The 12,994-nt window shown below is 32.5% G+C and overlaps 1 protein-coding gene across 3 annotated transcripts in view; it reads right to left on the reverse strand.

Annotated features, from left to right (window-relative positions):
- Positions 1-12,994, reverse strand: part of Scyl2 (SCY1 like pseudokinase 2) — a 61,948-nt gene that overhangs the window by 15,505 nt on the left and 33,449 nt on the right. For all 3 annotated transcript variants that reach the window (XM_046419340.2, XM_046419338.2, XM_046419339.2), the window contains exons 8-11: positions 12,729-12,854; positions 11,803-11,979; positions 9,436-9,558; positions 3,218-3,331 (exon numbers count right to left, since the gene is read on the reverse strand). In XM_046419340.2, the coding sequence (XP_046275296.1) occupies positions 3,218-3,331; positions 9,436-9,558; positions 11,803-11,979; positions 12,729-12,854 (540 nt within the window). The remainder of the gene's footprint in view (positions 1-3,217; positions 3,332-9,435; positions 9,559-11,802; positions 11,980-12,728; positions 12,855-12,994) is intronic.

Here is a 12,994-nt window from a genome sequence, read left to right on the forward strand (position 1 = left end):
TCTTCATATAGATATATGCTAAAATTTCAAGAATAAAAGTAGGTTTTGAAGACATGTTATATTAACACAGAAAATTCACTTATTCTAATTCTCCTGACTTCAGAAAGAATTTGTGATTACTTTACCAGGACACTGGTTAGCTGAAGATAAAGGAATGACTTTAATTTTGTATTATTTTAAATACAGTGATGAGAATTTGAGAAACTTTATCTACATAGGTATTGACTGAGAACATTCCTTTGGGAACATTTGTTTTATAAAGAAATTCATTCTTCCTACTAACTGATAAATTTCACAAGGATTTCAATATTTATTTTAATTCTGGTTCAATTCTTTATGTGTGGAGGATGGGGGGAGTGCTGGGGTTTGAACTTGGAGGTGCTCAACCACTGAGCAATACCCCCAACCCTTTTTATTTTAAGAGGAGGTACAAGTTGTTTAGGGCCTCACTAATTTGCTGAAGCTGGTTCTGAACTTGTAATCCTCTACCTCAGCCTCCCAAGTTGCTATGTCACCATATCTGGATCAAAACTAAATATTTTCACATTTAAAATTATCCATATTTATCTAAAATGCAGTTTTCTATTTCTAACTGTCTTTGACACAGTTACCAAGACCTGACTCAACTTTTGATAAATAGGTCATATCCTAGTTCTTAGCTAGAATCTGTTAAAATAGAATCAAAACCCCTAGTATCAATAAAACTCCAGTTTAAAAAAAACAAAAAAGTAAACTAAGGGCTGGGATTGTGGCTCAGCAGTAGAGTGCTAACCTAGCTTGTGCAAGGCCCTGGATTCAATCCTCAGAACCACATAAAAATAAATAAAATAAAGATATTGTATCAGGACAACTAAAAAATAAATATTTTTTAAAAAAGTAAACTAAGAAAAGTAGAAAATAATTTGGTTAAAATCACACCATATTTGTACAGAAAAAGTGAAAATAATTTTCCATTTCTGAAAAAAATGAGTTTTCTGAAATTTAAATGATAAATATTATAAATTCATGATATCTGAAGGCTTAACTTTGTCAGATTAAGTTTTACAATAGGAAATGCTACATCTGCTGGAATATATATGTGCATATATTTTTTCTTAAGAGAAACTATAAATTCTGATTTTATTTTATTTTATGTAAATATACAACATTAATCACACAAGTATTTTACCTGTGTAGAATTTTTTTTCTTTATTTTCAATATTAAGGTATAAGTCTAACTCACAACATATGTTTTATAAAATTTCCAGGTTAGAATTTTTAAATCTTAGACAACGTGCCCATGAATGCAACTCAGAAATGAACATGTGCCACTCTGAAGGTAAGCAGGAGCACTGAAAAGTGCTACCTAAAATGCACTTAATGCAGCCATGGCGGCAAACACCTATAACCCTGAAAACTTGGGAGCTGAAGCAGGAAGACTGCAAATTCAAGACCATCCTCAGCAATTTAGTGAGGGCCTAAGCAACCTAGCAAGACCCTGTCTCAAAATAAGAAATAAAAAAGGGCTCAGATTTAGCTCAATGATTAAGTATCCTTGGGTTCAATCCCCAATACAAAAAAAAAAAAAAAAAAAGCACTTAAAAAAGTGATATATAAAATGCAAATCCATTCCAGTTACTGTTATAAATATATTCATTATAAATTCTTGTAAACAACACATCTTTTTTTTTTTTTCAGTTAGCATCTTTAACAGAGACATAAACATCAGTGGGCATTAATGTAGATCATTTCATTCAATTTCCTATGGTTCCTCTGCATATATAACATATTTCAATGCATAACTGTCACAAGCATTAATATGTATTCATGAATACTCTATGCAATCTAATCTTGCATAAAAGACAGGTACATAATAAATAACTTTTAAGTAATACCAGCACAATTTTGGGGGTGAAAACAGTTTCACATAATGGTCAGACCCCACGTTTTTGGAAAAATTATTGGCATAAAATCTGACAATTCCGAGGTAAAAAAAAGTACTCAGAACTGAACAAGAATGTATACTTGCAGAAAATGTATGCTAAAATGTGTACTGCCATAAGACATAGTAGTAAGATTTTTTGAAATGGCACTTTGAAAACTGAATTTTAAGCTATGTATATAAAGCCATCATCTATTTTGAAAATTCAATCATAAACTTTGAGAACTTCAAAGAAAACGACTGCCTTTGAAATCCTCTTAATGATGATGAAGAAAGACTCAGAGAGGTAAAAGGAACTGCTCAAGGCCACAAAGGTAGTTAGTACAAAAGTGAGAATAAGAACAAGATTCTTGACTTCATTTCATTTCATACTTGTTCATTTGGGTAATGATGTTATGTTTTCTACACTGAGTCTTTCTACCAAAAAACATAAACTGAAATAGATTAGATGGCTATAGAGTAAAATCATATCAATTATACTGCTTTTTGCCTATAATCATATTAAGCTAAAAATGTTTATTTTATTTAAATTTATATCCCATCAGATAAAGATGGATGGGATCTTTAAATTTAATAATATGCTTTTTATCAAATATCAAATAAAGAACTAATCAGGCAAAGGAAAGACATTTCTCCCTCAATATTACTTCTACAGTGAAATATCATTGTGATGAATTCTTAGAGAGAAGGTTAGGAACTTTACTATTTTTGGTATGAGATAATGAAAATTATGTTATTGGTTCTACTTCCTTGACCAACAAGTAACCTAGTGTTAAAATTCTATAATCAAAGGACCCAAGTACCTATCTTTGGTCCATATTTTTTAGTAAAACTATTTTCCCCACTGTACTCATATTAATTTATTGTTTTACTGCCCTCTACCTTTTCCTGAAAGTGGGCAAGTAAGTGGAGAATAAGAAACTTAGAGACAGATGACTAAAAATAAAGGCAATTTATAAAAGGAAGCCATTCAAAAAGTTTTTAGGCTTATACACCAACAATTTCTTATGATTATTTTAAAACTAAGAACAAAATAACTTGTGAGTTTAAAAAGAAAAGGATTAGGAGAAAAATAATCACTCAGCTTTTCTATTGAAGCACTCAAAGACAGGGAAGGCGGGTAAGGTTGGGGATGTAATATTATAAAATGCATATCAAAAAAACTATAGCTCATTTTTATATACAGGTGACTTATAACCAAGACCAATTATATGAACAAACCATAATAGGGTTATTAAACAATAAGAAAATGATTTAAATTACTGAAAAAAAATTAACATGCAAGTAACTACTTACAGCAAGGGAAGATGTTTGTAGACAGGCATTTTTAATTCTTGGTATCAAAGCATTTTTCATGGATGGGTAGTCTATAAGATTTGCAAAGGTTGGAATGATGTTTAGACACAGCTCCTATTAAGAAAATAAGTCTGATCAATCTTAGAAAAAGATTCTCTCATCCTTTATCTCACATATTCAAAAGCATTTTTCATTTGTATGGTTAATTTGTCATAGTTTGAAATAAATTTCCACATGTATTATGTGGTTCTTTCAATATTCTTCCTAAAAAGAACGATTAAAAACACTTTTCAGTTTTACAGATAAGGAAAAGGGCTCAGAAGACCTTCCTCAGGGTTATACTAGATTGTTAAGCCAGACACAGTAGTGTTCTCCTTTAGTCCCAGCACTATGGAGGCTGATGTGGGAGGATTATTTGATCAGCCTAGGGGTTATAAGACTATCCTGGGCAACATATCAAGATCCCATTTCAAAAACAAAACACAAAAACTCAAAATAGAAAGGCAGCAGAATACAACAGACACTAGTATGGCAATATGTAAATCAATGGATGTGTAACTGATGTGATTCTGCAATCTGTATATGGGGTAAAAATGGGAGCTCATAACCCACTTGAATCAAATTGTGAAATATGATATATCAAGAACTATGTAATGTTTTGAACAGCCAACAATAAAAAATCTAAAAAAAAAAAAAAAACTCAAAATAAACAAAAGTCATAACAGCTAACATACAGTATACAAAACTCCCTAGTGTGATTCCTAATCTCTTTCCTTAACACAAATCTTTGTTTATTTGTTTACATTCCAAGCGTGGGTCTCTATCACTGATCTAGAACCCCAGACCCCTTAAAAGTAAGAACACATAGGTTTTATTATCTTTTATAAGGAAAAAATCAAGTATAAAATCATGTAAAAAATATTTTTTAATTAAAGGATCTCTTGGCCTTTATATATATATCCCTATGATAGTATGTAATACAATGCTTTTTTTTTAATCTTTGTTTATTTATTTTTATGTGGTGCTGAGGATCGAACTCAGTGCCTCACATGTGCGAGGCAAGCGCTCTGCCACTGAGCCACAACCCCAGCCCTACAATACTTTTTTAAAAAAATTTTAGAGCTCTTAATAATATCAAGGAGAAAATATATTAAGATGACATTATAAAATTTCAATTTTTAAATTTTTGTGTACATGTGTCTGCCTATATAAGCTTAGGATAAAAAGACTAGAATGATGTATCTGGAATCAATGTTAAGTGTAATCATTTCTGAGAGAGGAATTTACTTCTTTATATTTTTAAGTATAGTTGACTCTCTGTATTCATGAGTTCCACATCCATGAACAACCAATCAAAATTAAAATTATTCAAAAAAATAATTTTACTGAATATGTACAGACTTCAAAAAGGCACTGGGCATGCTGGCACACAAATGAAATCCTGCAGCTCAGGAGGCTGAGACAGGAGGATCAAAAGTTCAAAGGCAGCCTCAGCAACTTAGCAGGGCCCTCAGGAACTTAGCAAGACCCTGTCTCAAAAAATAAAAAGGGCTGAGGATGTGGCTCAGTAGTTAAGCACCCCTGGGTTCAATCCCTGGTTAAAAAAAAAAAAAAAAAAAAGGGCATTATTCCCTAAACAATGCAATTATTTACTTCTACACTGCTTTAGATATTATAAGTAATCTATAGGAGAATAGGTGTAGGTCATATTCAAGTACTATGCTATTTTATATATGAATTTGAGCATCTGCAGGTTTTAGTATCCGAGGGTCACTGGAACCAATCCCCTGCAGATACCAAAATAAAATTATACTTTAAAATTCTGAAAGAATAACTCATTAAAAAAAAGAAAAAAGTTAAACACATTCTTGATAACTAATATCATGCCATAATATAAATGTTTTAGGCTAGAGGTATAGCTGGCATTTGTGAGGCCCTGAGGTCAAGCCCCAACATCAAAAATAAATAAATAATTTAACTAGGAATGGTGATAACAAGAAAATGAGGGAGACAGGGTGATTTGAGGATTCAATGAGATAAGGAAAAGAAGAACAGAGATTTCAGATAACTTGTAAGGACAAAATGATCCTTGTAGAAAGCACAAAAAAGGACATTACTAAGGATAATACAGGAGCACATATGTATCAAGAAAGAAGCTACTGACAATATCAGGCAAATTAAAGATATTCACTTATAGTTAGCCCACAGAAATTAACTACTAAGAAAAAGTTACCAAAATACTGGCCTGAACTTTATTTGTTATAATTTATTCCCAAATTTCTAAAGGCAGATGTAGAGGTTTATATGTTTGTATTTACTCAGAACTATAATAATTGATTAATTATAATAATTTGTGGATAAGAAATAAAAGCTACAGGTAAGAATGAAGAGTAAGTGGGAATGCAAATTAGTAGAGGCATCATGGAAAACAGCATAGAGGCAAGACACTAGAAATAGAACTAAATTATAATCCACCAATCCATCTACTGGGTGTATGTCCAAAAGGAACTGGAAGCAATACCTTGAAGAGATACTGAATTTACATGTTTATTGCAGCACTATTCACAAAAGTTAAGAAATGAAAATAACTGAGGTATACATCAATGTGTAAATGAAGAAAATATGGTGTGTGTGTATATATATATATATATATATATATATATAAAATACTCAATGGATTATTATTATTCAACCATAAAAAAGAACAAAATTCTGTTATTTGCAGCAACATGAATGAAACTTAAAGGCATCATGTTAAGGAAATAAGTCAGGGACTAAAACAAATACCACATATTCTCAATTACATGTGGAAGATAAAAAGTTGATCTCAGAAGTAAATAACAGAATAGTGGTTATCAGAGCCTGGGAAGCATATGAGGGAGAAAGACAGGATGGTTAATGGGTCCAGGGGCACACAAAGCTAGATAGAAGGAACAGCTTGCAATGTTCTGTAGCACAGTGGAATAACTTGGTTGACAACAATAAATATTTCAAAAACACTAGTAAAGAGGATCTGGAATATTTTTAACATGAAGAAATGATAAACGTCTAAGGTGGCAGATATTACCCTGATCTATCTTTACACATTGTATACATGGATGGAAATATCACACTGTACAATTACTGTGTCAATTAAAAACAAAAAATATATAAAAGATAAAATTTCTTAAAAATACAAGCTACATTTAAGGGACAACGTTCCACAAACAAGAGAAGAGAAAGGGCAAGGATTAGCAAGCAGTGAAAAACTTGCTCCTGATACCAGAGCCTCCTTAGGGAAGGTCAGCCTTTAAGACGAGAACAGACAAAGAGAGACAAGACAGACTTTCAGCCAAGGACCCCTAATACTTGTATTATTACAAAGCAGTTTGAAAGTACTCAATGCTATATAATTGAACTCAGGGGAAAAGGTTATAAACAGGCAAAGTTAAATTATGTCTAAATCACTAGGCTAAGGGAGAAGGGAGCTCTTTCAGGATGAATAACAGGAGAATGAAAGAAACAAAACCTTAAGGAAATCTAATCAGCAAATTCTCAGGAACTTTGAGACTTCTTATTTTATGTCTTCTCTATAATTGGTGGTGAGGCGATGAACACATCTTCTGTAATTGATTTAAAAGGTAAATAATTTTTAAACTTTGTCAGATGTATTTTTATGCTTCTATTTAATGTCCCTATCCTTTGTAAACCATCTACTACATTTCCAAGTGTGCTTCAGAACCACCTCTAACCTCTTAAATATTTATAATCAAACTTTATTTTTAAAACTTCTACTTAGAAATGAATTTCAGAAGTTATATTCCAGACTTCTCCTTGCCTGAAACATGAGAAAAAGATTCATGTTTCTTGCTTTCTCTAGAACTCTCTCAATTATTTAGATACAATTTATCAAATTCAGGCATATTGAAACTAGTTAATTAGACTGGTGACTAAAATTTATATTGAGTGATTATCAGAAATGCTGGTTTTTAAAATTAAGCAAAGTCGCACTACTGGACTTAACTATGTATTAACTATTTTAATTAAATACTGGCTGATACTTGTTGGTTTGATTATGAAGAAAAATGGCCCTTTATCCTCAGCCTTCTTCCCTCCTCCTTAATTTCTTTAAATATAAAACCAGCTTGACTGAACTGGGCCTTCAATAACATTTCAGGAGGCTATAATTATGGCCCCTTTAAAAAGAGCTGAAAAACAGAGGTAAGCACATCTTCCCCACTCAACCTAAGATCTAATTATAAGGGGAGAGAAAAAAATCTGACAACAATCTCCTCACACCCTTGAATAAAATCACAAAGGTTGAAATAAGTTTAAAAAGTGACCTGAAATATGTGGTACTAGGTGCATAAGAAGGAAAAAAAATTAATAACTTTCATAAATTTAAATTCCAGAGTTTTTTGTCAGAATTTCTTTTCTGGAAAAAAAGACTTTTTAAAAAAAGACCATAACCTTTCAAACATGAACCCATTTCTGCAGTGAGATGTTCTTAACATAAGTAGACATTTTCCAAGATGAAAAAATTAAATTATACTTTTGAGAGGGGAATTTACTGGGGACTGAGTCCAGGGGCACTATCCACTGAGCTACATTTCCAGCCCTTATTTATTTTGAGACCAGGTCTCACTAAATTGTTTAGGGCCTCACTAATTTGATGAGGCTGGCCTCGGACTTGCAATCCTCCTGTTTTAGCCTCTCAAGTCAATGGGATTACAGATGTGTGCCACTGCACCTGGCTAAATTATACTTTTAATAGAAATCCAGAATGTTTTTCCAGATAGAGAGCAAAAAAACCCCAAAATTTTAATAGCAAAAACTACAGAATTAACAGTTTAACAAAGTATTTGTTTTAAGATCGCCTTTGTAAGACAAAATGAGACAAGCAGGGACTCCATGGAAAAACAGGACCTCTTAACAATAAAGGAGGGAAAATATCTCACAAAAGAATGAGACAGACAACCAAGCCAGCTCTCAGTATTATGGGGTTAACAGACATACCAGAAAACTGGGAGTTAACAGTGGACCAATCTTCAAGGGTATAAAATTAAGATAATACACCCAAAGACAGGAGGTTGGGAAATCAGCTCAGCCTTCTAAAACTATGTGGTCATCAGAAACATCAAGAAACCAGAGCAAGACAAGACAATTTCACTAAAATCAAACCCACTGAGACAGGACAATAGTTTTCCCTGTTCTATAAACATGAGAGACTTTCTCAGAGAAAAAGGAGCAAATTCCACATGGTAAGAGGCGAATGCATATATAGAAAGAATAGTCACTAAAGTAATCTGAAGTTATCTTTACTTTATTAGCATAGTAAAAAGCACACAAGGTGGAAATTCAGCTTATAATGAAACATGCAATGCTTAAAGAAGCATCATGCAGAGAACAGGTGCAAAACACTTTTGTCCTTTGAGTTAGTCTGGGATTTCTGTTCCTACATGCTGCCTTCCTTGTGCTCAAACATAATAAAGAGTCTTGTTTCTGTCCTAGTTGTGTCTTTATATTAAAGACATCTTCTGATAGAGAACACAGGAAGCCACAGAGTTAGTGACAAAAGCATTACTGACTACACATGCATTAAGAATGGTCACACTGGGGCTGGGGTTGTGGCTCAGTGGTATCACTCCTGCCTTGCACTCATGAGGCCCTGGGTTCGATCCTCAGCACTACATAAAAATAAATAAATAAAAATTAAAGATATTGTGTCCATCTACAACTAAAAAATATTTTAAAAAAAAGAGTGGTCACACTAAATTACTGTGCTTATCTATCTCCTTGCAATACAAATTAACTTCACTGAAAGAGGAACAGCATTACTAAACAAAAATTTGAGTTATCAAGCATAAAAGAAAATTATGAGCATGGAAAATACTTAATGCTTTCATAAGAAAGTCACATAAACCTTTTTAAAATCTTCATTGATAATTATCCATTCAGAAAGAAGTATACAATAATTCAAACCATAGTAAATCCAACTTTGTTCCACAATATTACATTTCTGATAAATATGGTCTAGTTCATGAAACAGGCATTTCTCAACTGATTCTTTAGTTATAAACAGATACATTTTAATAATAGTACATCAATAATATAATTCAATAAATATATTTACTACTGAGCTTCATATGAAATGTTATGACTTAAACCTAAAATGTACTTGACTTCTTTTTTCTGCTTTAAGAATCAAAATCATCATTATAGAAAAGCAAGCTTTGTACCTGGATCTGAATAGAAGGAGCTTCTAGTGCTCTATAAACCATGGGTAAAACACTGTTCTTTATTTCGTCAGGAGGAGTTTTGGTTAGTAGCAAATCCATTTTTTGTAGGAAAATTAACAAAATCTGTTTAGAAAAAGGGGAAAACGTATTAATATCTAGAATCTTTAAGAGATTAGATTTATACCAAAATTTAACATTTTTCGAAAGAATAAGTTTATACTTTGACACTCACCATGTTGCTAGCCTGAAGGCATGAAAGACAAAAACAGAAATAAAATCTCTTACATTGCTAAGAGCATAATATTTAAGCATCTTTTCTCGGTTTAATTATTTAAATAAAGACTAATTTCATAACTCTCACACACGTACAATAACATATAATTAACCAATATCTGAAGAGCTACTGGGTAAAAAAATAAAAGCCTGAGGGCAACAAAGTCGGATGTCCCACAATACATTCCATCTCTGGCTTCCATTAAGTTCAAGGGAAAAAGAGAAGGTACAGACATAAAAAGGTCTGTAAGGAAAACTTCTAGAAAGAAATTAAGTGACCCTGATACTGTTTTCCCCACCACCTGGCTGCCTCCACATATCTAAATAATAAGAAACAAATTACCCCTTCTATTCATGCAGAATACTTAACTTGCCAACACTTAGTTAAAAAGTTTCAGGAGGAATCTTTTTTTTTTTTTAAAAGAGAGAGAGAGAGGAAATTTTTTAACATTTATTTTTTTTAGTTTTCGGCAGACACAACATCGTTGTTTGTATGTGGTGCTGAGGATCAAACCCGGACCGCACGCATGCCAGGCGAGCGCGCTACCGCTTGAGCCACATCCCCAGCCCTCAGGAGGAATTTTTAACTGAGCAGGTAAAGGGGAAAAAATACCAAACAATAGGCGCAAATAAAAATTCAGATTGTTGGAGCTGGGGTTGTGGCTCAGTGGAACAGTACTTGCCTAGCATGTGTGAGGCCTTCAGTACCACATAAAAATAAATTAATAAAATAAGGCTATTAAAAAATTAAATAAAAATTCACATTGTTTCTTAGGACACTATTTTGACTGATACATAGCTTAGGGAACATGTGGCTACACCAATTTTCTTCCTAACACTTTGAGCACTGGTGGGGAGCCTTGCTGCAAAGGTTACAGACTAGGACCCTCCCTATTCTTTCTCCTTCCTTAGTCCCTAAGAACCTGGCCATAGACTGCCTCTTTTCAAGGGAAGGATTAGAGTTACAAAACCATTATATCAAATAGTTGATAGTTGACTAATAAACTATTGCCATATAGTGACAGAAACACACAATAATATATGCCACAAAAGCTCATTTCAGGGCTGGGTTTGTGGCTCAGTGGTAGAATGCTTGCCTAATACATGTGAGGCACTGGATTCGATTCTCAGCACCAGATAAAAAATAAGCAAATAGGGGCTGGCGATGTGGCTCAAGCGGTAGCGTGCTCACCTGGCATGCATGCGGCCTGGGTTCGATCCTCAGCACCACATACAAACAAAGATGTTGTGTCTGCCGAAAACTAAAAAATAAATATTGAAATTCTATCTCTCTCTCTTAAAAAAAATAAAATAAAATAAACAAATAAAATAAAGGTACTGTGTCCATCTATAAGAAAAATATTTTTTTCAAAAAAGCTCATTTCATCTCAACAACTCCTTTCATTTTAGAAATGAGGAAATAGAAGCTTTAAGCTGGTAATGTTAAACCTAGTCATACTTCCAGTAAAAAGATTTTAAAAGTCCTAATTCAAATCCAGGTATGTGACCCCACTGCTCTTAAATCCAGATGACCTTTAATCTGATAAATACATATTTTACAGAATCCACATGAGAAATTAACTTTTTTTCACTTAATAATATATATTTATTATTACACACACACACATTTCACTTAATAATATATATATATTATACACACACACACACACACACACACACACACATTACTTCCATGGTGCTCTAAGCATTTCACTCTTCTAATGAAAGTATTAGCAAAAAATAAATAAAGAAAACAACTGGCACCAACTAAAGACCAGAATAACAAAATAAACAAAATTAATATTTCTTTTCCCAAACCTATAACTTTCAATAAAGTTAACTGGGAACAAAATAACACATGAAAAATTTCACTGCACTGAGACAGTAACTTGTGGAGCACTGTAGACAAATACCTGCAAAGTTTAATTATAATTTTAGGAATAGTTCACATATGCAAAGTAGCTTCTGACTAATGAAAAAGCAAGATCGGATACTTACCTCAATTTTTAAAAAGTCACAGTCACTTCTTTTGTTTTCAGTGGTAGTCATTATCATCAATAACAGATAAATATGAAAAAAATACCCAAAACATACCTGGATTGGCTCCTGTTGTTTAAATACAGGACCAAGTTCAGGTAGAATTAATTTGACATATTCTTCTTTGGTGCATTCCTCAGCAATCAGCAAAACATTGGGCAAAACAAAAGGTACCATATCAGGATTTACAAATTCTGAAGTCAAACAAGGCAAAATTCTCTGCACAATGACACGCTGAAAGGCAAAGATGTTTTTATAAAACCAAATTTATTTCAGGCCTTTCATATTAACACTGAAATAGATCAGACAAATAAAATAAGTTGGGGATGTCATGGGTAAAAAGGGATATATTAAGGAAATCTTCCTTAGTTTTCACTAACACTTCCCATCTTAATTCCTTCATTACTATGATTCATACGATACAACTTAAACACTACCCTGCATTGATTGCTGTTTCATGCATGTTAACCCTACATTTACTATAATACCTTGAGAGCAGGGACAATATTTTATGCTACCTCTTTCTCTTTAAGCAAATGGTTAGACAAATAACAGGTAACCAATAGCTATTCCATAAATCAAACACTGGAAATATTTTTGCAATTAGGAATTACTAGTTTTACAATCTGTGGCTTTATCATTCACCATTACTTTACTACTTTACACCTATGATTAAATATGTCAGAGAAAGAGTTTTGAAGGAATCAAAAAGTTAGCATCAATACAAAAGCATCTACTTAACTACTGGTAAAGCAGTGATTTCCACAATGAAGTTTACAGGCTTCTGACATTTAATGTCCAACTTTTTAAATCCCAATAATTTTTGGACCATAACTTCTTTCTGGCTTCAATCTGTAACTTTATATAATTATTTATGTACCTAAAGCAAAAGTTTTATTATTTCTTTCAAAGAGTTATTATAGTAAGTGAAGTAAACTTTGAATTAAAAAATCCTGGCTATTATAAATGAATCAACAACAAACCTTGGGCAACTTTGGTAGAACCTTTGGCAGTCCTTTGAAAAATTGTGATTTCTGAAGATTATCTCTTTGGAATAAGGTATCAAAATATTGAAGTGTTACTGCACCAACATCATCAAAGAAGGGAATCTAAATATATGAAAATAAATTATTTTGATAAATATTAAGTTGAAAGTACTTTTCATATCTGAAATTACCACATATGGTAAAAATATGTTCAGAAACACAAGATGCTAAAGAGCACTTAATTCTAATTGTAAAAATCAGAA

Source organism: Marmota monax, unplaced genomic scaffold (genome assembly GCF_021218885.2).
Source record: "Marmota monax isolate L192 unplaced genomic scaffold, Marmota_monax_Labrador192_F-V1.1 WCK01_AAM20220418_F8-fsc00036, whole genome shotgun sequence".
In the NCBI taxonomy this organism is placed as follows: Eukaryota; Metazoa; Chordata; class Mammalia; order Rodentia; family Sciuridae; genus Marmota; species Marmota monax.